Below are 27,203 nucleotides of genomic sequence, written 5' to 3'. Positions count from 1 at the left end.
AACCAGAGAGAAATGACCAATGTAATTCAAACGTATATAGTGCTCGGAATTTTTCTAGAAAATATTAACAATTCATCAAAAGTCCAACAATAATGGCTAATTTTTATAGTCACACAACCATCTTTCAAAATATCCCCCTAAATTAAAAAGAAAACTGATAGATAAATAAAAGAAACTAGTTGATAAGACGCTATCAGGTTTATAAAGATTCTCAGGAGTAAAAATGAGAGGAAAGATAATAGCACAGAAGTCTAGAATAAAGTCTCTTCTATCTTTTTTTCCCACTAAAAGGTGTCTGAAACCACTAAGATACCAACTTGCTGATTTGGATGGATAAATTGCTGGGCCAGAGTTAAAAATCTACAAGATTATGGGATGAACCCATAAAGGATTATAGTTCAAGTAGGAATTTCATATCCCTGATGTGGGAAAATAGGTGAATACAAGTACGTGCCTCTTTTTCTCCATTTAAAAAAGGGCCTATCAAAATAAGAATATTTCATGACCTTAATTTTCCGAGACATATAAAAGAAAAACATATTTAAAAGATACTTAAGAATCTGAGCAAGTCATTCTCAAGCTGTTTTTAAGATATGGTAGTTTAAAAACAACCTCTCCTCGAAGGAATAAGGTCAGTGGAACTGTAACAGCTATATACGATGTCAAAAGGGTAGTAGATTGGGGGAGAGGGGTTATCACTTTGTGAGGGGTGTAAATGTCTAACTATTACATTGTTTTGTACACCTGAAACTATTTAAAAAAAAAAGAATACCTCTCCTCAAAAATCATTTCTTCATTATCTGGAGAACCTATAACTGTAAAAAAATAAAATGTTCTTTAAATGCAACGTAGGCCTTTCCTTCTTGTTTAATTTTTTTGTAGCAAAGAATCACTGCCTAGATCTTCCTTCTAAAAATGTATGCACTTAAAAGACAATTACTGTATATCACTATCTACTCTCCTTTCTCCAAACTATACAAATCTAATTCCTTCAGCCTTTTCTCACTTCATCCACTCTCTATCCATCTGATTATTTTGGCTAAACGTAGGAATAACTATGTAACAGCAGAGTTGTCTCTCAGGAAGTACCACATCTCACCTCACTGCGGAACACAGGCCAAACTATCACATATCATCTATCAGTTTTGTAACAGGAATCCAAACATATGTCACCAATCTTTTGTTTTTTTTTTAATGTCATCCAACTGAAACAAGTAAAGCCAACTGAAACAAGACGGTGGGTAATCACGTCATTCACAGCTTCTACTAATCCTGATTCTATGATACTCAGACTCCTAGCAGCTTCTCTAGTTTTGCTTTATGTCTCTTCAATTCTAACTCTCAATATTCCAACAGAGCCGTAAGGTGGGTTTACTAGACATAGTTAGAGTAATCTAGAAGCACAGTGAACTTAATTCCCTAGAGACCTTTGGAAACAGTGGCAAAAGAACTACTCTTACATCTTTCCCCATGGGCAGGAGTACCTACAGTGACAACACTCTCTGTAGAGATGACGTCTTTAATTATCCTAGTGCGTGAGAATGCTTCAGCGGCACACAATGCTGCCAACTCATCATCCCCTTTACTGCTCACTGGCCAGGGCTACATGAAGGTTTTTTTGGTTTTGTTTTTAAATTAGTATGCATTTCCATTAAAAGGAATACAGCCTGAAATAGAGTAGAAAAGAACTGGGGAAAGCATTTGAAAAAATTATTTGAATCTGATGCGGTGTTCTGTTCTCTGGTTCTCTTTCTGGGCTCCCGTGAGACTTTCTAGACATGTTCATGGTCAAGCCAACTGGGATGTAAAACACAGGCCTTCTGTCTACTTAAAATCTTTTCTGGATATAAGAAGCATACAAATGATAGCTAGATGAAAACAAATTAAGTGGGTTCTGATAGAGTCATTAGATAAGTGTCAATAGATTAGGTTCGGTGAGGATAATAGACTGAATAATGGCTACCCAAAGATATCAGGTCCTACCACATCCTTTGCAGATGTGATTAACTTACGACTATAAATGTTACCTTATAAGAAAAAAGGGTCTTTGCAGATATGATTAAATGAATGATCTCAACATGGGGAGATTGTCTCAGATGATCTGGTGGGCCCTAACTCCGATCACAACTTTCCTTATGAGAGAAAGGCAGGGGGAGATTTGATACACACAGAGGTGATATGAAGAGGAAGGCAAAAATGAGTCATGTGGCCACAAGCCAGAAGCCACCAGAAGCTGGAAAAGGCAAGAAACAGATTCTCTCCTGAGCCTCCAGAGGGAGCACGGCCCTACTGACACCTTGATTTCGACCCAGTGATAATGATTTCAGACTTCTGGCTTCCAAAACTCTGAGAGAATAAATTTCTGTTGTTTTAAGCCACCAAGTGGTCAATTGTTACAGCACCCTCAGGAAACTAATACAACAGGTTGTGTTATGTAGACTAGAGTCAATAGAAATAAGAACATTTTACAATTACCGTTGCTTCCCATAGAACAATTCAGTTCTTTAGTCTCACATTAAATGGGAGTACAATAACTTAAACTACATTCTGTTATTCCTACCCATCAAGTACAAGTTCTCAGGAGTGGTCACAGGAATATTGACAAGTTTAATATCATCTTCATCTGCTTTGTCCCAGGAATTAGAATTGCCACAAGCACAACTATGACAAGAATTGACACTCTGGACCTAAAATTAAGATCAACAGAAGTTACTTCAAAATCTCTTTTGTGATAGTATTTTGTGATCTTTTACATTTATAAATTATTTACGTAAATCGTATTCTTGGGAAAAACAACCCATGTAATTTCTACCTGAAAAAACAAATCTGATTATATTCAATCAAACTCGGGAATCATAAGACCGTAAAAATTCTGAGCCTTTATTTACTCAGAAATACACAAGTAGAAAAAATATTTTGATAAAGCAGTTATTTCCATCAAAAATCAAGCAGTTATTTTTATAGTTTACTGTTTTATTAGATATTTACTTATACATATTATGCACACGGACTTTGATTTGAGGTAACTAGTGTTAACTTGAAAATAAAAGGTTAAAATGAGAGGCAACAAGCATTTATTTGAAATCCAAAAGAATAGCTATTTGGGGAGCACTGATTCAGGTAGAAGCCCAAACAGTGTTCCGATTAGGAGGCAGAGGCAAGGGGTATTTATGAGAAAGGGAAGGGGAACAATTACATCAATGAAGGAGAACAATTACATCAACAAAGGAAGGCATTTCTAAGTGCAGATAATTTAACAGAGTGATGCTAGTTCTGAAGAATGTTTTAATTTTCAGTCGGGGAGTCATCAGTCTGGCAGTCGTCATATCTGATTTCTTGTTATCTTTGCAAAGCAGTTGTTTGGAATATAAAGCTACTTTAGGCTCAATCCAGAAGTTATTTTGCTCTGTTTTAACATTCCAAAGGCTTGAGGAATAAGACGTGCAAGGCAGTCCCTCTGGGTTGGCAGCTCTAACTCCACTTGAAAGTGGCTTCATTTATGTTACACTAGCTTATTTTTTTTTTACACTAGCTTATTTTCCTTTTAGAATTTATTACAATGCTGATTTTTCTGCTAACAGACAACTAAGACTGAAAGGGCTTTGTCATCTTCCCTTCTCTAGCAAAGTCTGAGCCAATCATTCCAGTCATCTTCATGCAGTTAGCTCCCAAATCTCTAACTCCAGCTCTGTACTCTTTTGAGAAATCTAAGCCCACATTTCCATCTGCCTATTTGGCTCTTCTGCTGGCATCTCAAACAGGTTGTATCCAAAAGGGACAAAAACAACTCTTCCTCCTTCCATGTCCACTAATAGTACGCGCTTCCATCCATAATTTCTCAAACTGGAAAACGAAAAGTCATCTTTAACTTCTCTTCCCATCCCTCTCTTATCCAGTCCCCTAGTTTTGTGGACCCTCCTTTCCACGCCTGTTGTTATGACCCTATTCTGGCATTCATTAAAAGGCAGAAATCTGTTTACAGACCTGGCAGTGGAATCACTAGGTCAGTTGAGGCAAGTATAGAAAAGTGATGCTAAAGGCTTGTTACTCATACTATTATCATGAAACTCTCTCTACTCCTTGTTAAGAATAGCTTCCATTTTCAGTTGAGAAAATTCAAAACAGAGGCATTGTCTGACACAGAGGAAATCCAAATTATAGAATGGACATACACTTCATTATCCTCTCAGTTTCACAGAGGAACTGAACGTCTGCAGGCCTTTTGACCTAGTGTTCCTGCCACAGAATAGCCTTTACAAATTTAGTATATTTTTAGGCATTTAAGAATGGGGCAGCTCTATATTCCAACAAAATATAAAAAGTACAGAACAAAATATGATGTCCTACAAATTATTTTTTTAAATGAATATACATGATGGTAAAGGCATGCACTCCCTGGAAGTATATACATAAAAAACTATCAAAGTTTGTCTCTGGAGGGGAAGTGAGAGGATCAGGAACACATCTTTTCCTGCACATTCCTTGCCTCTTCTTTATTTAATAGCAAGTGTATCTCCTACCTAGTTTTAAAAATGATTTTTAAACTATATTAGATTTAAACAAATACTAACTTCATTTCTCACTTGTCAATCAATGCTATGTTAATACTCCAAAGAAAGAGGTTTGGAACTCCATACTTGGCTTCGGCAAGCCGAACACTTTTACCTGAGCAGGCTCATCCAGGGATTTTTGCGACCTAGTACAAAGACTGGATGCATTTTCCAGTTTTTTGCAGGACATCTAGCTTTGAAGCAACATTTCTATATCACCACCATTTTCATAGGGCAACAAAGGACCACATCACCTATTCAAAAAAGCCTGGAAGAAACTGGCTGAATATTTAGCAAAATAATAATTTTATTTGCCTGAAGAAAACAGGCTCAATCAGATTTCTTCAGGTTCTTTCCATACTAAGAACTATCTATAATTGTATAACACTTAAATCAAGAGATAACGACTGATATAAAAACAAATTTATAATAATAATAATAAATTGTTTTCTTTACTTACAGAGGCCAAACTCTGTGCAGAACCTGAGTATTTACTGAAAAGTCCTCCATTAGCATAGTTACAAGACTGAGATCCTTTGTCCTTGACAGAACTTAAAGATAATGTCAAATTTTGTCTACTACTGGAACAACTTGAACCTACCAAACAAACATATATATTACAATTATCAGTAAGTCCAATGATAAATTTTAGGTAAAATTTCAAAGTTCATGTGATATTCACTCAGAAAGCTGATTTTAAAACACATTTCACTCAATTGTGTAAATTATTAAATGTACACCATTATTAAAATCTGCATATCTATATGCTAAAATCTTAACACTACTAAAATCTGTTTCTGAAATGAAGAATAAAACATTCCTCTTATTAATCAGGGTGGTATTTGATGTCTCTTGTGATTAGTATAAAAATACCGGCAACTATGAACCTTTAAATTATAAATTTAACAAAATATGAGTACTTCCTCTCCTGAATTACATCAAAACCTTATCCATATTGCATTATGTTGTAATTACTTTTTTATACATCTGTCTCCCTTAACCATCTATCCACTCATCTAGAGCAGATGTTGTGCCTTAGATTATCTTAATGCAGCAGTGAAAACACATTTCAATTCAAATCAAGTTATATGAACTTGAGCAAGTGACTTAACTTTTCCACAGTTCTTTATGTATAAAATGGGAACAATAACATAGAATTACAGTCCTAATTCACAGGACTGATACAAAGTTTAAACAACACATGAATATATAGCATTTAGCACTGTACCTGAGATCTAATAAAATCTCATTAAGAGCCATCATTATTGTTGTAATAGTCACTGTACTTGGCACAAAATAATCATTAATTATTGGCACTATTTAGTTTGTACTAAATAATCATTAGTACAAACGAATCACAAAAGCATATGATACATTAAATCATAAATTTATAAATTAAAAAAATTAATAAAAATTCCAGCATGCTCAAGAAATTATTTTCATTGATACAATTTAGCAATGTGTATTATATTGCCAACAAAAACTACAGATTCTTTAAAATACAGCTATTTTACTTATAGAACTTTATATACTAAGGAAATAATCAGACAAGTATATGCAAAGCAAGAAAGACACCCTAAAGGGAACAATAAGGAAATAGTTAAATTTGGGTTTATGTGTACAATTTTAACACTAGGTACATATTAAAAATGATAGCACGTTTCAATTATTTCTCAATAAAACTGAATAAATTAAAATTAAAATGATAGCACAGAGATATCTTTATTGACCTGGAAGGACATTATTACATATTATTAAATATTTTAAGAGGTTACAAAAGGTATGATCAGCATTTTACTTAAAATATATAAATTATTTTCTTGTATATACTACAGTAGTCACCCTTATCTGCCAGAAAGACATTCCAAGTCCCCCCCAGTAGATGCCTGAAACCATGGATAGTACTGAACTCTATGTATACTGTTTTTCCCTACACATACATTTTATGGCTTCTCTTTGGCATGTCCAAATTGTCAGCATCACTACTCTTGTGCTTTGGGGCCATTATGAAGTAAAAGAAGGGCGACTCGAACACAAGCACTGCGATACTGTGACACTCAATCTAGTAACTACGTAAGAAGGCTGCCAAGTGACTGAGTGGGGAGCATGTACAGCGAGGACATGCTGGACAAAGGGATGATTCATGTCCTGAATGGGATGAAGAAGAACAGCACGAGATTTCATCACGCTACTTAGGTCAGCGCACAATTTAAAACTTATGAATTGTTCATTTCTGGAACTTTTCATTTAATGTTTTCTGATGGTTGACTGAAACCACAGAAAGCAAAATCATGGATAGGGGAGACTACCGTATAAAATTTTATGTCTCAATATGATCTTTAAACGTAAATGTAAATGAGCAGATATGTGCCAAAGTATTATCAGTAGTTATTTCTGGGTCACAAAGTTTCCAGTGATTTTAATATTTTTCTGTTTGCTTATCTGTATTTTCTAATCTTTCTAAAATTAATCTGTATTACTTATGAATTAAATATTAAGGAAGGAAATTTTGGAGACTAAACTACTGCACTCCAGTTATGATTTACATATAAACTTTCCTTTGCAGACTTAATTCAGTTATTTCTACATACCTTTTTCTGACGCTGCTCTTTTTGTATATTCAAGTATGAGGTGCTCTGGTTCCCAGGGTAATATTTTTCCTTTCTTCTTTCCACGTCTTCTTTTAAAGTGATGTGCCAGAAAAATTACAGATACAGCACTCACTGCAGTTACCACAAACAACTTTTTAGCTACTGGCGAAAATCTGATCTGGAAAAGATGCACTTAGATTGATAAAAAAGTCTTGTATTTGTTCACTTAAAATAAAGACATAAAAACTGAAATTATTCTTAAGCTAATCTAGTTCTAAATACTACTAGGTAATATTATTTTACTCAAAGCAGCTTGCTCAATTTGAATTTTAGAACCATCCCCCTCAAAATATAGTAATTTATTACCCACTGCTCTGAAGTTCTCAGGTAAATAGTATTATCCAAAGAGTCAACAGGAGCACAGAATAATTCAACCCCACTAATATTTGTTGAACAACTAATGATTAGTTTATGCAACTAAATCTTCTGTCTGAATCATAGCAAGATTTTAAATTATTGGAATGATTAAATCAGACTTTTTTAAAAAATAAATTTTATTGGGGAACAGTGTGTTTTTCCAAGACCCATCAGCTCCATGTGAAGTCATTGTTTTCAATCTAGTTGGGGAGGGAGCAGCTCACTGGCCCAGGTGGGAATCGAACCGCAACCTTGGTGTTATGAACTCTGTGCTCTAACCACTTGAGCTACTGGGCCGGCCCCAGACTTTCTGAATGAATCAAATTTTTTTATCTGGAAATTTAGACAAATATACATCAATTTAGAGAAACATCAATTTCTAAATATCTGAATAAGCCCCTTTATTTGTGAATTAGTCAACAAATACTCAGCATCTTACAATGTGTTAAGGACTGCATTATGAAAATTAAAATTAAAATCTTACTGTACTAATTCTATTCAATAAGCATATAGTGAATGCCTTCCATCTATCAGGAAGCACCAAGTATACAGAAGACACAGATCTTGCTCGTCTCAAGCAGTATACTAATAGTAGAGACCGATATATTCACAAATAACTACAGTATAGTGTGACACAGTAATGTAAGTATGTACTAAGTACTCATATCAGAGCAAGAGGTAACTAACTTTGTCTTGGGGGACAGACTATTAATCACCTAAATGCAGAACTCTACAATAATGCTTTAGGATTGGGGGATGTAGAAAGCTGGAAAGTGTGTCACTTCCAGCCTTACAACAACAAAGAAGCCAAATGAATGGCAAGTTCTCAATTTTTCTTGAACCCATCAGAAAGCTGTAATTGGAGGGTAATCAACTGGCCCCAAACCCTAAGGAGACACAGATATTTGCAGGGAGAGATAAGATATGCACTCTGGCATACAGGGACAAGACACAGCAGGACATCAGTAAGCATTCAGCTATTATGGTTGTAAACCGGTGGAGACTGAGTGTGCATTGGTAAGAGAGGGTGGAGCAGCCCCTGAGGAGGGGAGGGGAGGTGTGCTGCAAATATAGGGGCAATCCATACATTTTGCAGGTTTATTTTCACGAATCCCACCAAGCACTCACAGAAAAGACTACAAGAATCCTAAGAAAGTCTCCCTAATGGTGCAGAACTTGGGAAGGGAAACAGCAGTTTTTGTGGAGCAGCAAAACTGCGTCAGTACCCTTCTCCTCGGTCACCACAAAGGAACAAAAGCCTCAAACCGTGGCATGCAGCTTTACCTTTAGAAGGAAATTTATACCATTAAATGCTTACATTAACAAAAGAGGAAAGATATCAAATCTGTAATCTGAACTTTCGCCTTAAACTAGAGAAAGAGCAAATCCAATTCAAACCAAGCAGAAGATAGAAGTAACAAAAACGAAACAGAAATCAATGAAATAGAAAAGCAAATCAATAAAATCAAGAGCTTGTTTTTTTTTCGATCAATAAAACCTCTAGCCAATCTGACTTTTTAAAAAGAAAGCAGGAAAAGACACATACACGTATTACCAAAAGCAGAAATGAAAGAGGGATCATCACCACAGACGCAGATATGAAAAGGGTAAAAAAGGATTATTACTATGACAACTTTATACCCCAAAATTCTACAACTTAGATGAAATGGACCAATTCCTTGAAAGACAGAAACTATCAAAATTTACTCAGGAAGAACTAGATTAACATAGTTAGCTACCTATTAAAGAAACTGACAATGTAGTTAACACTTTCTAACAAAGAAAACTATAGGTCAAATTCTATCAAATATTTAACAAAGAAATATAAATGCCATTGAAAGAGGGGACACTTCCCAATCATTTTATTAGGCCAGCATTACTATGACTATCAAAACCAAAGGCATTAAAAAACAAAACATTACAGACTATGTGTGGATAACTGTTGAGGCTGGATGTCAGGTACACAGGGTTCACTAATACTATTCTATTTTCTACATGCTTAAAATTTCCCAAAATAAAATTATTTTTAAAAACGAAAAACTGAATATAAACTTCCAAACTATAATGTAATAGTAGAATAAAAACATTTATACATCACCACTTAAAAACATATAATCTTCTATGTAGAAAAATCCTATGAAACTCACAAAAAGCTACTAGAATAAGTGAGTTTAATAAAGTTGTAGGATACAAGAGCGATATACAAAAACTGGTTTTCATATTTTCATTTATTACAGATACAGTAACAAATAATTGCAAATTGAAATTTTAAAAATACCATTTACAATAGCATCATAACATATGAAATACTGAGGCTAAATCTGACAAAAGAGGTGAAAGACCTGTATCCTGAAAGCTAGCAAATAATGCTGAGAGTAAAGAAAACCTAAATAAATGGAAAAATGTAACACATTTATGGGTTGAAAGACACAATAAAGATGTTAATTGACCCCAGACTGATCTGTAGATTCAATGCAATCCCAATGACAAACCTAGCAAGCTTTGTTTTTGATACTGATAGCTAATTCTAAAATTCACACGGATATGAAAAGGATCTAGAAGAGTCAAAACAATTTTGAAAAAGAAAAACAATGTTAACATGACCTGATTTCAGACTTATAAAGCTACTATAAATAAGAACGGAGTCATATTGGCATAAAGAGTGATAAATAGATCAATGACACAGGATAGAGAGTACAGAAATAGACCCACAGATACACGGATGGCAATTTTTGGCAAAGGTATAAAGGCAATTTAATAGAGAAAGGGTATTCTTTTCAACAACTGGTGATGGAAAAATATTATCGATCCATATGCATTGCAATAAAATGGAACTTCAATCTATGCTTCATACCATATACAATTATTAACTAATGGATCACAGACCTAAACATAAAACCTAAAACTATAAAAGTTCCAGAAGAAAGCATAGGAGAAAATCATTAGGATCTTTGGTTAGACGAATATTTTTTTGAGATGATTCCAAAACCCCAATCCATTTTTATAAAGTTGACAAATTGGACTTCAGCATTAAAAGCTTCTGCTCTTAAAAAGGCACGGTTAAGAGAATGACAATACGATCCACAGATGAGGAGAAAACAGTTGCAAAGCATATACATGTATGATAAAGGAATTTTATCCAGGGCATATAAAGAACTTGCAAAACTTAATAAGAAAACAAACAAAAAAATTTTTTAAAAATGTATAAAAGCTCTGAAGACAACAAAGATATAAGGATGACAAAAAAGCAAATGAAAGCATGTTAAACATTACTGATGAGTAAAGAAATGCAAATTAAAACCACAATAAGATTTCACTAGACACCTATATGAGAATGACTAAAATTGAAAAGACTGGTCATACCAATGGTACAACCACTTTGGAAGAACTCTGGCATTTTCTTAAAAAATTAAACATACTCGCATACTTACCTTATGACTCAGCCATTCTTAAGTATTGACCCAAGAGAAATGAAAGCAAACAATATACGAGAACTTGTACAAAAATGTTCTTAGCAGGTTTATTTATAATGAAAAAAACAACAGGAAAAGAAAAACAGCAGGAAACTACCAAAATGTCCATCAACATGTGAACAGGTAAACAAACTGTGGTATATCCACACAATGGAATACTATTCTCTTATAAAAGAGTTAACTACTGATACACACAACATGTATATATCTCAAAATAATTATGCTGAGTGAAAAAAAGCCAGACAAAAGCAAGTTCATACTGTATGATCCATTTATATAAAACTCTAGATGTGCAAACTAATATGCAGTGACAAATAGCAAATTCCTGGTTGCCTGGGGAAACATGGGAGAGGGAAATTGAAAAGGGAGGTGCAAAGAGAGATTATAAAGGGGATTGAGAAATGTATGGAGATCATGGGTATGCTCAATACTCTGATTGTGGCAAGGATTTCATGGTTATTTACACACACATGTCAAAACTTACATTGTATACTTTAATATGTACAGTTTAATGTGTGTCAATCATATCTCAATAAAGCCTTTCTTTAAAAAAAAAATAACATCTTGGTTCTATACATAAATCCAAAAGAATTGCTCATTTTCTAGTATACCAGAAATGCTTTACTTCCACTTGCCATTAGCATTTGGCCTCAGTGACTGTGAGCTTACAAAAAATTTAAAACTATCTTTACTCTACTTTTCTTCCATTCAAATTCCTCTAAAACTATCATGAAAAATTAAAACATTCCAATACTGCCCCAGATTTTTTTCTCTTCACAAACAATAAGAATTATTCTTTTCAGTAATGTCTCTATTACTGGCATTACCAAATTTTTATTTCTTTCCATTTCTATGTTTTTCCCTCTGGAATCATACCTCCAGTGTTCACAGCAACCAAATGAGATTGGGGAGGAAAAAGTTCCTTGAATTTGCATGCTAAAGATCCAATAACAAATTCTAAAAACAGCACTATTAGGAACACCTTACTCTTCATTATATTTTATAAACTGCCATGGCTTCATTATAAAAAATACTGCACTTAGATCAAATGTAAAGATTAGTATTTATTACATGAGTAAAAGTAAGATAACAAAATTAAGACCTCCACTAAAGATAATAATCTATTAACATAGGCCCAGTCACAGCTAAGTGATCAAGTGTTCTTAAATTGTGACTTTACTACTGTGTTTCCCCGAAAATAAGACCTAGCCAGACAATCAGTTCTAATGCGTCCTTTGGAGCAAAAATTAATATAAGACCCGGTCTTATTTTACTACAATATAAGACCGGATCTAATATAACACAACATAACATAACATAATAATATAATAATACCGAGTCTAATATAATATAATATAATACCCAGTCTTATATTAATTTTTGCTCCAAGAAAACAGCATTAGAGCTGATTGTCTGGCTACGTCTTATTTTGGGGGAAACAAGGTATATCCTAGGCCACTGAAGTTATAGAACTATTAGGAAATATAAATACAAAATTAAAACTACTCTGTCAGACGTATAATGTGCTTTACTAATATGAATTCAAATACAATATAAATCAATTCACTTTTATTAAAATCTAAGTTCTATTTATATGTGATGTATTATTTTTACATAAAAAAATCCATTAAAGTTTATAGTCCTAATCTTATAAAAAAGAAAACTTTTCCATGACAAAAATAAGGCAAATTTCCCAGGGAAAGATGTTTATCATAAGTAGTCTAGACAAAATAAGGCTTGAAAGTCTCTAATATAACTCTTGCCTATCACTTTTTGTTTAGTTACTTTTTTTCCCCAAAGGAAAGTCAATTACTTCCTATGTCATTGCCTGGAACACTGGAAATTTAGCATCTCAAAATCCCAAAGCTCAGAGGAGCTTTTTGAGGTGATGATATTCCATTTCCTTACCTTCAGATAAATGAAAACTAGACACATGTCCTATTCATTCAACATGAATTGAGCATCAACTTATGGGCCACAAACTAAAAATACAAAGAAAGGAATAAGACACTGTTCCTTGTGCTCAGATTTCACAATCCTCCCCACTCCATAACCTGATGCCACTGTTTGATGTTCTTGTTAAGTTTTCCCCCCTCATGGAATGTTCTCTGGAAACAGAATAGTTATTGAGTCACACACAAGTCTCCTGTTCCAATACCCTTATTTCACTTTACTCAGCATAAACTTCTCACTAGAACTAAATTGATCTAATCTTCTAACACAGTACTTACACACACAGTACCACACACCTCTTTTTTGGTGAGGGAGGGGGGCTCTGAGAGCCTTATTAAGGTTCTAAGCTCGATAAGGGCAGGGGCTATATCTACATCTTGCTCAATACTGTATAGCTTGACTGAAACACAGTAATGCTTCATAAATATATTTTGAATAAATCTGATAACTAGAACATACATGTCACATGCTAACTGTAAATTTTGGACAAACAGGGGTATTAACATCTTCCTCACAGGTTTGTTGTTAAAGAAGACACCATATAAAGTAGTAACTCACACATAGAAGGCATTCAAAAAATATGAGCTCTTAATATTTTAGTTTATTTTAACAAACATCTTATTTTGGAATAATGTTAGATTTACAGAAAAGTTGCAAAGATAGTAGAGAAAGTTCCACGTTACTCAGGTTGTTTCTGATATTCAGATCTTACATAACCATAGTACTCTTATCAAAACTGAGAAATTAACTTTAGTACGATCTTATTAACTAAACTAGATTTTATTCTGATTTCACCAGTTTTTCCACTAATGTTCTTATTTATTCCAGAACCAATTCAGGATACCACACTGCATTTAGGTAGATTTTTATTTTTAAGTGCTTAGTTAATTCTTCATCTTTCTCACTTAACACTGAATATGAAGAATCAACTAACTACTTACCCCTTCATGTGGTGGTTTCTAACTGAAAAATAGTCGGTTTTTATTAACATGTTACATAGTAATATACCAAAGTAATCCTTAAGAAAACCACAAAAGCTCAAAGGACTTAAGTATTTTGTTTAGAGTATGTATTCATAAATGAAAGAAAAAATACTTAGAAAATGTATTATTCCTTAATAAATGACACTATTCCTTAATAAATGAAATAAAATAGGAGTTAATATTTATTGGGGTGCTTACTCATCTTTACTGTGTGCCAGACACTATGTTTTTCATCTCTTTTGTCAATGATAAAAATTGGCTTTAAAGAGATTAAGTAATTGCCAAAGATCACACAGTCCCATAGTGTTGAAACATGAGTCAAAAGGCACCAGACAAGTTGTGCTTAAATCCATGCATGTTATATGTCATGTGTTGAAATTGCTTCAGTCACAATGATGATATATCTCACTATGTAATTAATTATATAACTGAATCGCATCCAACATGGACTGTCCATTTCTGGAGGCTGAACTAATGAGCAAAAAAATCTCATGTCTTTTTTCATAAAAAGTCAATCCAATTCAAACACTACAGAACTGTCCAAATAAGAACTCTGAGCTTTTCCCTGGTCCTTTTTTGGTCCTTTAATGCTATTCAAACTATAGCCCGCTCTCTTAGTACAGGGATCAACAAATTTTTCCAGTAAAAGGTCAAGTAGTAAATATTTTAGGCTTGTGGAACATAAGGTCTCTACTGCAACCACTTAACTCTGCTGTTGTAATGCAAAAGCAGTCACAGATAACATATTAACAAACGAGCATGGCAGTGGATCAGTAAAACTTTACTTACAAAAACAGGTGGTAGCCTTGATTGGGTTCATAGGCTGTAGTTTGCTGACTCACTTAGTACATTTTATAGCATGGAATGAGTTTTGGGTACTAAGTACCATGGCTGAGAGTAAAGGATGTATCTTTAAGTTTACCTGCAACGTTCCTTTGTATTATTTTTTTAAATATTCCATGGAACAAGTTGGACAATAGTCCTGGCCTCAGAAAATTATTCCTAGGATTGAAAAGCAGGTGGCATAGTAGAATCAGTAAGACAAAGGCTACAAAAATAATTCATAAAAGAAATATAAAATGCTAATGAAGTTTTTTTGATTTCTAGACTGAAAAACAGGCATCATCAAATATTACTGGTGAGATTATGGGTTGGTATAGCTAATCTGGAAAGCAATTTTCCAATATTTAAAAAAAAACACCTAAAATCTTCAAAATGTTCACACTTAACACAAATTGCTCTTAAATCTATGAAAAGATGCTCAATCTAACATATAACAGAAATAAAAATTAAAACCATTAATACCATTCTCACCTATCAGTTGGGAAAAAATCCCAAAATATTGGAAGTACAAAACAATACTATCCCTATGGAGGCCAATTTAGTAATATCTATCAAAATACAAATACTATTTGACCCAGAAATCCAAAGCCTAAAACTTTATTCTACACCTGTATCTGAATGAAGTATATCAAGCTTATACACTATAACATTATTTTTAACACAACAAAATCAGAAACAACACAAATGCCCATGTATAGAAACATTATGTAGTCGTAGAAAAAGAAGAACACCTACATATATTAATATGAAAAGACATCCAGGAAATGTGTTAAGTATTCATTTATGAATAAAGACCTAAAAAATGTCTTACACATAGTGAACACCAAGCAGTAACTACTATTATTCTCATACATCTTTTATCTGTGCAACATCCTTTCCTAGAAATGTAAAATTACACTATATTTCATCAATCTAATATACTATTCATTGTAAGATGTAAGCAGGTTTTAGAAATGTTGAAATGTGAAAAATGATCATCTTGGATTTGATGAAACTCGGTGTAAGTTTAGAGAACTAAACACTACTTTCCCTAGGTCTGACAATTAAGTTCATGAACTTGTTGCAATGATGTTGCTAACTTTTTTGATATTAGAGAGATTATTCATTATGAATTTGTACTAACTGGACAAACAGTTAACCAAGCTTATTACTTGGAAGTGCTGAAAAGGCTGTGTGAAAAAGTTAGACGACCTGAACTTTTCACCAACAATTCATGGCTCTTGCATCTCAACAATGCACCAGCTCACACGGCACTGTCTGGAGGGAGTTTTTAGCCAGTAAACAAATAACTGTATTGGAACACCCTCCCTACTCACCCGATCTGGCCCCCAATGACTTCTTTCTTTACCCAAAGATAAAGGAAATATTGAAAAGAAGACATTTTGATGACATTCAGGACGTCAAGGGTAATACGAAGATAGCTCTGATGGCCATTCCAGAAAAAGAGTTCCAAAACTGCTTTGAAGGGTGGACTAGGCGCTGGCATTGGTGCATAGCTTCCCAAGGAGAGCACTTCAAAGGTGACCATAGTGATATTCCACAATGAGGTACGCAGCATTTTTTCTAGAACGAGTCCGCGAACTTAATTGTCTGAACTTGTATGTATTGATTTAATATAATGGAGTGCAAATTGCATTGGAAGCAAATATGAAGAATAAAAGGACTGTTACCACAGAAGATATAAAAATGGCAAACAAGCACGTGCAAAGATGCCCATCGTCATTAATCATTAGGGAAATGCAAATCAAAACCACAATGAGATACCAACTCACACCCATTAGGGTGACTGCTATCAAAAAAACAGAAAATAACAAATTTTGGTGAGAATGTTAAGAAATTGGAAGCCTTGTGCACTACTGGTAGAAACGAAAAATGGTGCAGCAACTATGGAAGACAGTATGGTAGTTCCTCAAAAAAATTAAAATAGAACTACTATAGGATCCAGCAACTTAACTTCTAGGTATATACCCAAAAGAATTGAAAGCAGGGACTCAAATAGTTATTTGTACAGCCATGTTCAAGGCAGCGTTAGTCACAACAGCCAAAAAAGTAGAAGCAACCCAAGTGTCCAGCAATGGATGAATAAATAAACAAAATGTGATATATACATATAATCAAACATTATTCAATCTGGAAAAAGAAGAAAATTCTAACACATACAACAATATTTATGAAACTTGAGGACATTGTGTTAGGTAAAATAATCCAGTCCCAAAAAGGCACAGTATAATTCCAATTTATAGGAGGTACCTAGAGCAGTCAAATTCATAGAGACAGAAAGTAGACAATGGTAGTTTCAGGGGTTGGTAGGAGGAAGAAGGGAGAGTTGCTGTTTAATGGCTATAGAGTGTCAATTTTAGAAGAGGAAATAGTTCTGAGATTGGTTGCACAACAATGTGAATATATCTACTGCTACTGAATTGCACATTTAAAAATGGTTAAAATGGTAAATTTTATGTTATATATATTTTACCACAATAAAATTAAAATGAAAGGATTATAATAATGAGAACAGATCTATTCAAATAAAAATTCACTGAAAATAATTGCAATTAACTGTGTAAATTCACTTAAGGCAGGAAGATTTTTAAAAAGTAACACAATCCACTTTTATGAGTTATGAATATGGTAACAAAAAATGAAATAAAAACCAAGTAAGTTTTACTTTAACATTTTGACTAAACCACTTAAAACTTCAATTGAAATTGAAATACTGTAAACAAAATATGCTCTGAGCAATAAACTTATTCAACTCCGTGTTAGTTTCTTTCTTTTTTTTTTTTTTTTTTACCTGGGAGAGAGAATAGTACCAAGATAGAGGAAGATCAAACACTTTTAGCGCTGCTGTCTTCAAGGAAAACTGTGATTCGCTTACTGTTTCTTCTGACATGACTCCTCTTCTAATCTTCATTATGAAACATAAAAACATATTAATTAGCCACAAAGATTTCTGGTTACTCTATGAAATGGAAGATACAAATTTAAAATGTAACTCTTATCAGATTTTTTTATTTTGCAGTTAACTATTCATGATGTTACACTTACCTAAAGAAAATAACATTGTGAGCCAAATTTTCTTGAGCTACGCATAAATGTTTATTTATTAATCACCAAAGCAGGCCAAAAGAAAATGAGTTAGATTTGAACTTTGAATTCAGGTAGTAATTTTCCTTAGAAAACTACAGGTTCTAGATTCTCTCTTTTCCTGTTAAATAAACATTTCAGCTTTTAGATAGTAATTTAAAATCTATTCCTTCCCATTTATTTCCTTCAAATAACAGTCGGGATGGGTAAGAAGGGATGGTACTGAAAGGAATCTGATTGGAACCATGACTCCTATTCCTGGAGCTAGAAAGGAACTGAACTTCAGAACTCACTCATTTATTCTCCTACAGTCCTATTTTAAAGATCTTCAGAGAATTGCCACATACATGCTATAAAATTTTGATATTGTTTTAATGCCTACTTCTATTGAAACCAAAGAAAGAAAAGTCAGATGTCTACAGATAATGCAGATGTCACTCAGAGAGACACTTAAAGGTAGCAGACCTTGAAAGAAGCACAATGGCTCAGGGTCTCGGTCTATGCTTTGTAGGGCCAGACACCCAATTTTATCAGTGTACCCAGCTGAACACCCAGTGAACAAATTCACATAGTATTGATGTACAAATTAGTTTACCGATTTATTCATTTACAATCAGGAAACAGACTAATGAAAGAATATTTAGGCTATCAAAACATATCTTCTGTGAGATAAAAGACTATAGAAAGCTGAAATAATAATAAGTAAAAAACGCTGCCTAGTAAGCATAAAATTAATGGGTCCCGAGGAATAGTTTATCCAGGCCAAGAAAAAGCCTGAGAATTATCTCTGGTGCACAAAAGAATAGGCTTCTCCAGTATGTTTATCCCTACCAAATTTATAATATGATTTCTTTTCTATGGATAGTGTTGCATAAACATTACCAAAGAGAAAATAAAAATTACCAATAATCACTCTATAAAAGCTGATTTGCTATATTTTCTTTAAATCCTTTATATTTCTGCATTTATCTCTCTGCTTTCTTTTGCTAGACTCCAGTAGACTACTCCCTTTTGTTAATACCACCCTATTTTTTCAGACAAGTATTAAAACCACTGATTAAGTAGTAGTTTCCTTTCAAATCAAACACAGTAACATTCTTAGGGTGGGTTACTGCTACTACTAACACCTTACTCCCTATTAGTGACACAGTGTAAACTTAACTCCCCCTAACCCATATTCTAACTACAATGGTAAGTAAGGCTCAGTATAACTAGTTCTAACTGAAGTACAGTACATTTATCCCAACCAAAAAAACTGATATAAACGTTATCAAGAAATACAAAGGAAATCATGATGAAACAGTTAAAACAAGTGAAAATACGGTTCTTTGGGGAATGAGACTAGGGGTGTTGGGAGGGAACCACTGCCTTTCACTGTAAGTCCTTCTCTAATATTTGATTTTTTCAAAAAGTGCCTACTTGTATTACTTTTTTAAAATGCACACTCATAAAATAAAAGCTCATTTATTTATCCACACCCTAACCCCCAAAACGGACTTATTTTTGAGAAACATTTTTAGTAATTAAATAGATACTTGATTATCAAGCCATCTTGTGCTACTGCATTAAGAAGAAAACATACTGAGAGTAGTTCACCCAAAGTGATTTTCTTCATAATAGAGGGCTCCAAATTTTTAAACAGAGGAGAAAGAAAATAAACAGTTCAATTTGCTGCAGGGGTTCTCTTAAAAGAAGTCTAGTCTGCATACTACCTACCTCGTCATCTTTCATTTAAATTACTGAAGAAGTGATTCCAAATTCAATCATTAATGCAGTAACTATAAAAAACCAGTTATTTCAGTTGTTTTCATAAGTATTAACTAAAATAAACATGAAGACAGTTTCATGATTATTCACATTTGTACAGGGGGCCTAAAACATCACCAAATGTATTGTACTATATGTAATATTACTCTCCTTTCCATGCTAACCACTGGAGAGTATAAAATGTGTCATAAATAGAGTTTGCTTCTTAAACACCCTAAAATTCTATTCTACAAATTGGATTTATAATCCAAGCAAGAATGAAAGTCTGAAATACCCCCCCAAATTTGACGTGAAGCATAAATCTGTACAACCGAATTCTGAGATGATACACAGCAAAAATGCTTAGTTGCGACAATGATAAAATAAAAATAATAATAATAAAGGTCTGTACAAGTGCAAGATCTTTACAGAGTAATCCCTTCATGAAATAAATGTGAAACAACTTTATTAACAGAAGGGCTCTGACGTGACAAACCTTATGTCAAAGCATCTTCAAAGAAAGTGTAATCTTCCCCATCCAAAAACCCCTCCCTGCTTGAACCAGTGGCATTCGAGCAGAAACTTGGACCGCACCACCCGCCCCACCTCTCCTCTGCGGTCGTCCTTTTCCTTTACCGGGAAAATCAGAAAAGGGGCTCCCGCTCGGCTTGGCCGTCCAGACCCTCACTTGGGGTGGGAGCGAGCCCACCGTGATCCAGCGCCTCTTGCGGGCGGGCTTCCCTCCAGCGTCCTCCGGCTTTCGGTTCCTCCACCTCGCACTCGGAGTCCAGAGGGCTAAGGCGGGCGCTCGGATCCGTACCCCACCCCACCCCGCCTTCCGCCTCTGTCCGGCGGGCGTCGCGACCCCACCCGCCGCATGCCCGCCCCTCCACCCGTGTACCTGGTGCTCCAGGACCAGGTGCAGCCAGCCCACAACTGCTTTTCCGTCGCAGCCGGGCACTGAGCAACAGCAGCGTGACAGAGAGGGCGGAGTCCTTCCGGGGTCAGGACTGGGAAGGTGGAGAGAAAGTGGCGGGGGGCCTTCTAGCCTTTCTGCGTGGGGGCTGCGTGTGAAGCAGCTGCTGCCATTTTTGTTTAGGGTAGAGGCTCTCCCCCTCCCCCCGCCACCGCCACCACCACCACCTTGCCAGAAGGATACAGAAACTGGATTAGAAGAATTGCATCCTTTTACAACGCTGTCAAGACCTAGTAAGTACCATAGTTTGTAACCTTTTGAGGGATCTAGGATCATTCTGAGAATCTGTTGAAAACTGTGGGGCCTTTCCCCAAGAAAAGTTCACATAGACACGCTCATACATTATTAAAAGAAAAAAATATGTATACAAATCCAGATGCCCAAAACCAACCCATAGATCCCAGATTCAGAATTTCTACTATTGATACTTAGCTCCTAAACGAATGAATATTAAGGGGCATCCCAACCCTGCATTGATGGTGAAGTTACTGATTTCAATTCCCTTTAGCTTTTCCTCTTTTAGTTTCCCACTTAATTAGGCTGCCAGATAATATACGAAATTGGCCAACAATGAGGGGCTAGGCAGGGTGTTCACTGCTCTGAGGCTCTATCTAGTACACTGTAAACTAGTGTGGGAGGGGACAACAAACAAGATACCGTTTCCATGTGCAATCCTGAGCCAAAACATTCTATCAGAACTGCAGATTTAAAAATTCCAGTTGCTGAGCATACATGTGGTGAAAAGCCAAAATAATTTTATAAGGATAATTAAAACATCAGAGCAAATGTTACTATTCCTACCTAAGGAACAAGAATGAACAATTCTTTCTGTTAGTTTTCAAAATTCCCATTTAGTCAAGCTGGAAAATAGGGAGAATGACAATACCAAGGTGTGGCATTACTAGATGAATAATAACTAAAAATGCACAGGCTGAGTTCTATGTGGAAATATTTTGCATTTATAAAGTAAACGGCACTCTTGACACTTGATGAACCTGGACTTTGTAAGACTATTTTTGCTTATTCTTCTATCTCCTCTCTGCTGCCTCCTCTCTATTTCCCACAACTTCCAAATATTCAGCCTAATGGGAAGAGTAGTAATGATGACTACCACTTAAAGCAGCTTTCCAAAGAACATTATCTTCTTTAATTCCACAATAAACATACGAGATAGATATTATCACACACTGGGTATGAATTTTACTCTTTATCAGGATAATAAGAAATGCCATATTTTATTTATTTATTTTTTAATCAGTGTAATTGGCTTCAAGCCTCCCTTCTCCTGGGTTGCCAGAATATTCAATCTTAGTCATTATTTGGTATATCAGTTAGGATGCTGTTAGCTACAAGCAAAAGAAAACTGAATAAATAGTGGCTTAAACCATCAGACAGTGTATTCCACATGGATGTAGCAGCAGGTGGACACAGTCTCATATTTGAACTTGATGTCTTCTCCTATCCTGGCCCAGGGAAAAAAATGGGGCTTGGATTAATTCTAAATGTTTGTCCCTCCCCTCAGATAACCAAAGCTATCCTGTAATGCTCACCAAACCGGGGAGTGGAGTTCATGCAGTAATATTTGTTGTTTCTATTTTCCCAATACTGAAGTAGTTGCTACCTCAACCTAAAATGAATTTGGGGGATCCTGTATGCATAGTGTCAAAACAGTGCTATGGAGTCAGACTGCCAGAGTTTGAATTGTTTCACTGCCACTTACTGAGTATGTGGTCTTAAGCAAGGTACTTACTCTCATTATGTCTCAGTTTCCTCCTGAAAGTTTTTAACTTGGGTTACTTATACCTCCGTAGAACCCAAGGCTAAAACTCTATTTCTGTATAATTGGTTTCCTTTATAATCTTATGTATTTTTTTATATGCACATGGAAACATTACTTTAAGAAAAGGGTCCTCGGGCCGGCCCGGTCGCTCAGGTGGTTAGAGTTCCATGCTCCTAACTCCGAAGGCTGCCGGTTCGATTCCCACATGGGCCAGTGGGCTCTCAACCACAAGATTGCCAGTTCAATTCCTCGACTCCCGCAAGGGATGGTGGGCAGCGCCCCCTGCAACTAAGATTGAACACGGCATCTTGAGCTGAGCTGCCGCTGAGCTCTCGGATGGCTTAGTTGGTTGGAGTGCATCCTCTCAACCACAAGGTTGCCGGTTGCTGGTTCGACTCCCACAGGTGATGGTGGGCTGTGCCCCCTGCAACTAGCAACGGCAACTGGACCTGGAGCTGAGCTGCGCCCTCCACAACTAAGACTGAAAGGACAACAACTTGAAGCTGAACAGCACCCTCCACAACTAAGATTGAAAGGACAACAACTTGACTTGGAAAAAAGTCCTGGAAGTACACACTGTTTCCCAATAAAGTCCTGTTCCCCTTCCCCAATAAAATCTTAAAAAAAAAAAAAGAAAGAAAGAAAAGGGTCCATAGGCTTTACTAGAATGTCAAAGGGGTCCATGATCCCAAAAATGGTTAAGAACTTAGAACGATCCTGGCAAACTTTAAGGTACATGGCATTTAAGTAAGACTTTCTCATGTCTTTTGGCAGAAGCTCTAAAGCTGAGAGAAATAGATGCTAAATGCCTTGACCATTCTAAAAAAAGGATGCTAGACTATCCACCCAGGATATACTAGGAGAATGTGAAGCCCATTTAGCAATCCTCAGTCTCGCATATTTCCAGGGAATGAAATGGCAAAATTGATCAGAGAAGACTGGAGAGGGCCGGCCTGTTGCCTCAGGCAGTTGGAGCTCTGTGCTCCTAACGCCGAAGGCTGCCATTTCAATTCCCACATGGGCCAGTGGGGCTCTCAACCACAAGGTTGCCTGTTGGACTCCTCGACTCCCACAAGGGATGGTGGGCCCCACCCCCTGGAATTAAGATTGAACACAGCACCTTGAGCTGAGCTGCCACTGAGCTCCCAGATGGCTCAGCTTGTTGGAGCATGTCCTGTCAACCATAAGGTTGCCTGACCGCGCCCTCCACAACTAAGATTGAAAGGACAACTTGACTTGGAAAAAAGTTCTGGAAGTGCACACTGTTCCCCAATAAAGTCCTGTTCCCCTTCCCCAATAAAATCTTTAAAAAAAAAAAAAAGTAGAAGAAGAAGACTGGAGAATGCCTAGGAGACAGTTTTCTGGACTGCCGTTCATTTTCTTTCCACTTCCCCAAGAGTGGGGAGAAGAGAGTACTTATCTCATCCTACCCCTACCTCAAGTCTAGCAAAGGAGCTTTAAGAAACTTGGACAACTTGATCTCTGTGCCCTGTATTTAAAGTCATCAGGAAAAGTAATGGCAATAGGCAACCCAAAGAGGCTTTTGATGGCAGAATAGAGAGAGACGGTTGCAGTAGAAATGGCCTGTACTTGCAATTTTGCAAGAAAAGTTTTCCTGTGGGCCATAAAAATGCCACAGAAGGTAGCCAGGCTTGGATTATCTTAAGAGGTTCTATTTTCAACCCAAAAGCTAAGTGGACCATCTAGGTGGTTAGCCACAGATTTTTTTTTTTATAGATTTTTTTTTCACAGTGTTAGAATGAAACAGAGAATGGTCCCCAGCAAGGGGAGCAGTCATTGAGGAACCCACAAAAAAGCCCTGTAAGAAAGGAGCCGGCATTTAGGAGTGGGCCATCTGCAGAAGGCACCAAGTCAGATTTAATTATACCAATGGGTATATTTGATATTTTATCTAGGATATTTAGAATCACTGCTCACTCCAGCTAAGACAATATATGGCCAATGTACTTCATGAATTATTGGTGGAAACAGCACTTATCAAGAAACAACATTAAGCCTGACCAAAGTCTAGCACTTTGAGGAGTTAAAAACTATTACATCACCTAAGTAGATTAATTCTTTTAGGTAATTCATATATCCAATTTCCATTAACTGCTAAAACCTGGCAGAGTCCCCAGAAATAACTCGAGACTTCCTTTCAAATCTATACAACGCCACAGTGTTTATACTGGCTATTGTATCTTTGTTCTCATCACCCACCTCAAAGTATTTGACAGGACTTCTAACCTGTCAGAACTAAGCCAACCTAGGCATCTAAAACTCAGAGTATGGTTCTAGATGCTAATTTAAAACATCTAATCCATACACATCCATATATTGCAGATTCATTTCATCAAAAGTTAAACATATGACCCAATTCCACTCCTAGCTAATACCCAAGAGAAATGAGAATATACATTCAAATAAAAACTTTTATATGAATGTGCATAGAAGCATTATTCATAATAGCTAAAAAGTGAAAATGACCCAAATATTCGTCAACTCATGAACTGACAAATAAAATGTGGTATATCCACATATGGAAATTTATTTGATCATAAAAAGGAATGAAGTACCTGAGACATGCTACAACATGGGTGAACTGCATGAAAACATGCTAAGTAAAGAAGTCAGTCACAAAAGATTACATAGTGTAAGATTCTATTTCTATGAAATGTCCAGAATAGGCAAATCTAGAGTCAAAAAGTAGATTCAGCCTATGCTGTTCCATCTGCCAAAAAAATCCTTCCTGTTCTGGTTTATCAGAAGTCTTTTTACTCAGACTTTAAACCAGTGTCAGCTTTTTTTATGATATTGGTTGACTTGGCACCCTATTTTCTCTCTTGGAAACTTCCATTCCATCCATCCACATAATTGTCATTGGAGCTGCTTTCTTTCATGACTCTGACCCTCTGGGAAGGCACTTAATCCAGGTGAAGAAAAATAATGCATTGTTCGTGTTTTTTTTTAAACTAGGAACTCTGTTCTTGGAGAAAGCTGTTAAGATGGCAATTTCAAGAAATGAATGATGATGAGATCAGGAGCGAGTCCTGTAATGTTTGAGTCCCTGGTTCTAGCTATCCTTCCTTGGAGTCCATGAGCCAAGAAATCCCCTTTTTGCCTATGCATCTCTCAGTTGGTACTGCCACAGCTCTCTGATGTGCTTCAGTGATGGCTTACAGGTATGCTCAGATAGTGATCCCTGTAGAAAACCTCTAATTGTAAGCATTCTTGTCTGTTAATCTCAGTGTATTATCCTTTTTTGAATGATCTGATCTGGTAATCTGAAAAAAAATTTTTTTGAGAAGCACCAGCCTAAGCTAGAGCAGTGACTATCAACTGAGGATGATTTTGCTCCCAGTGGGACATTTACTAATATATGGAGACATTTTTGTTTGTCACCACTGGGAGGAGGTGCTACTGGTACCTAGTGGATAAAGGCTATGGATGCTGCTAAACATCCTATAAAGCACAGGAACTATACCTCACAACAAAGAATTATTTGGTCCAACACGTCTGTGGTGTCATTTTGGGAAACCCTGAGCTAGAATAAGCTAAAACCTTATCCTAAGAGTGAACAAATAAGATTTTTGGCAGAGATCCCAAAAGCCAGTGCCAAATACCTACACATCCAAATCAAAGGGGAGCAGTAGATGCTCCCCTTTCATCTCAAGCCAAGTCTGAAGGGCTTTAAGAGGACCATTTGGAAAACATGACATGTGTCTCCTGGCATCTTGGAGAGACAAGACTTGGTAACTCATTCACATTTGAAAAGTCCTAAGGCAAGAGGCTAAGGCTGCCTACAAGCAGAAGATGCACTTAGGGCTGACTGGAAACACTGCTGTGCAAGACACACATGGTTTTTGTAGACCAACTGAGGACAAAGAGAGCTGGACTTGTCATCCTGGAGCAGACTGTCCATCAGGACTGCCTGCATGGGTGATATGATCCCAACCTAGGGATGAACCCTGGAAACCAGAGCACTGAGGTATATGTCATAAGGTACACCAGCAGATACATTGCTGAGCCAAGCCACTGTAGGTGAGGATTCCCACTGATGTATTGACAAAGGCACTCTGTGAGGTAGAGGGTCAGTTGAAACCTCAGCTACTCCTAGAGGCATTGACTTCAGGCTAAAACTATTCCAGTCAAGAAAAATTCTTTCTGTCCCTGTTTTCTCCAACTGTGGAGGAGCCCAAAATGACAAGCCAGCAAGGGAGAAGGTACAAAAAGCCAGGGGTGAGGAATGGTGGGGAGGAGTGGGGTGGCAATAGCAGAGAATTTTTTAACTCCACGAGTCTGGGATTTTTGACATTGTACTAGACAGGGTTTTTAATACCAGGGTAAAAAAGCCACGTGTTTATTGCTAGAAAATGACTGATGGACTTTTTAATCACTTGAGAATGACTGGCAAAGCTAAAGGCTATGTATGAGTAAGATTTTGTCCTAGGAGTAGAGAGGGATCCTCAGAGATTTTCAGAGACCATAATGAGAAGAATAATATTGTTTTCTTCTTGTCCCTTACAAATTCCACCTTCTTCATCAAATTAGGAGCAGCAGTTTAATTGGGTTTCTGTCACTTACAACCAAAAACATTATAAAGCCTAATTTAAATCAGGGTTTCTCAACAGTGTCACTGAAGACATTTTGGACTCCCTTGATGCGTTAATGCAAAGGAATGTAACTAAATCTTTCTTCCTCCAGCCCTCCTCAGGGATATTGCCAAATATTCACCATGCGAATATTCACCACCCCTAGTTGAGAAACAACAAGTACTTGAGTTCTTTAATGCTGGACTCTGAGAATA

The 27,203-nt window shown here is 36.1% G+C and overlaps 2 protein-coding genes across 3 annotated transcripts in view; one reads left to right on the top strand and one right to left on the bottom strand.

Annotated features, from left to right (window-relative positions):
• The window catches only part of MIGA1 (mitoguardin 1), a 76,995-nt gene extending 56,321 nt beyond the window's left edge, over positions 1 to 20,674 (bottom strand). Inside the window, exons 1-5 of one of the 2 annotated variants that reach the window (XM_033114045.1) lie at positions 20,542 to 20,674; positions 17,602 to 17,715; positions 7,142 to 7,319; positions 5,011 to 5,147; positions 2,561 to 2,687 (exon numbers count right to left, since the gene is read on the bottom strand). In XM_033114045.1, coding sequence (XP_032969936.1) covers positions 2,561 to 2,687; positions 5,011 to 5,147; positions 7,142 to 7,319; positions 17,602 to 17,700 — 541 coding nt within the window. In that variant the 5' untranslated portion in view covers positions 17,701 to 17,715; positions 20,542 to 20,674. Of the gene's footprint in view, positions 1 to 2,560; positions 2,688 to 5,010; positions 5,148 to 7,141; positions 7,320 to 17,601; positions 17,716 to 20,276; positions 20,471 to 20,541 lie in introns of those variants that run through there. The other variant, XM_033114043.1, reaches the window with a different exon arrangement.
• An 89-nt stretch (positions 20,675 to 20,763) lies between these two features.
• The window catches only part of USP33 (ubiquitin specific peptidase 33), a 56,013-nt gene continuing 49,573 nt past the window's right edge, over positions 20,764 to 27,203 (top strand). Inside the window, exon 1 of the mRNA XM_033114042.1 lies at positions 20,764 to 20,849. The gene's annotated coding sequence lies outside the window, so the exon portion shown is untranslated. The remainder of the gene's footprint in view (positions 20,850 to 27,203) is intronic.

The sequence above is a fragment of the Rhinolophus ferrumequinum genome, chromosome 9 (assembly GCF_004115265.2).
Source record: "Rhinolophus ferrumequinum isolate MPI-CBG mRhiFer1 chromosome 9, mRhiFer1_v1.p, whole genome shotgun sequence".
Lineage (NCBI taxonomy): Eukaryota > Metazoa > Chordata > Mammalia > Chiroptera > Rhinolophidae > Rhinolophus > Rhinolophus ferrumequinum.
This window is presented reverse-complemented; position numbering and strand designations above follow the sequence as displayed.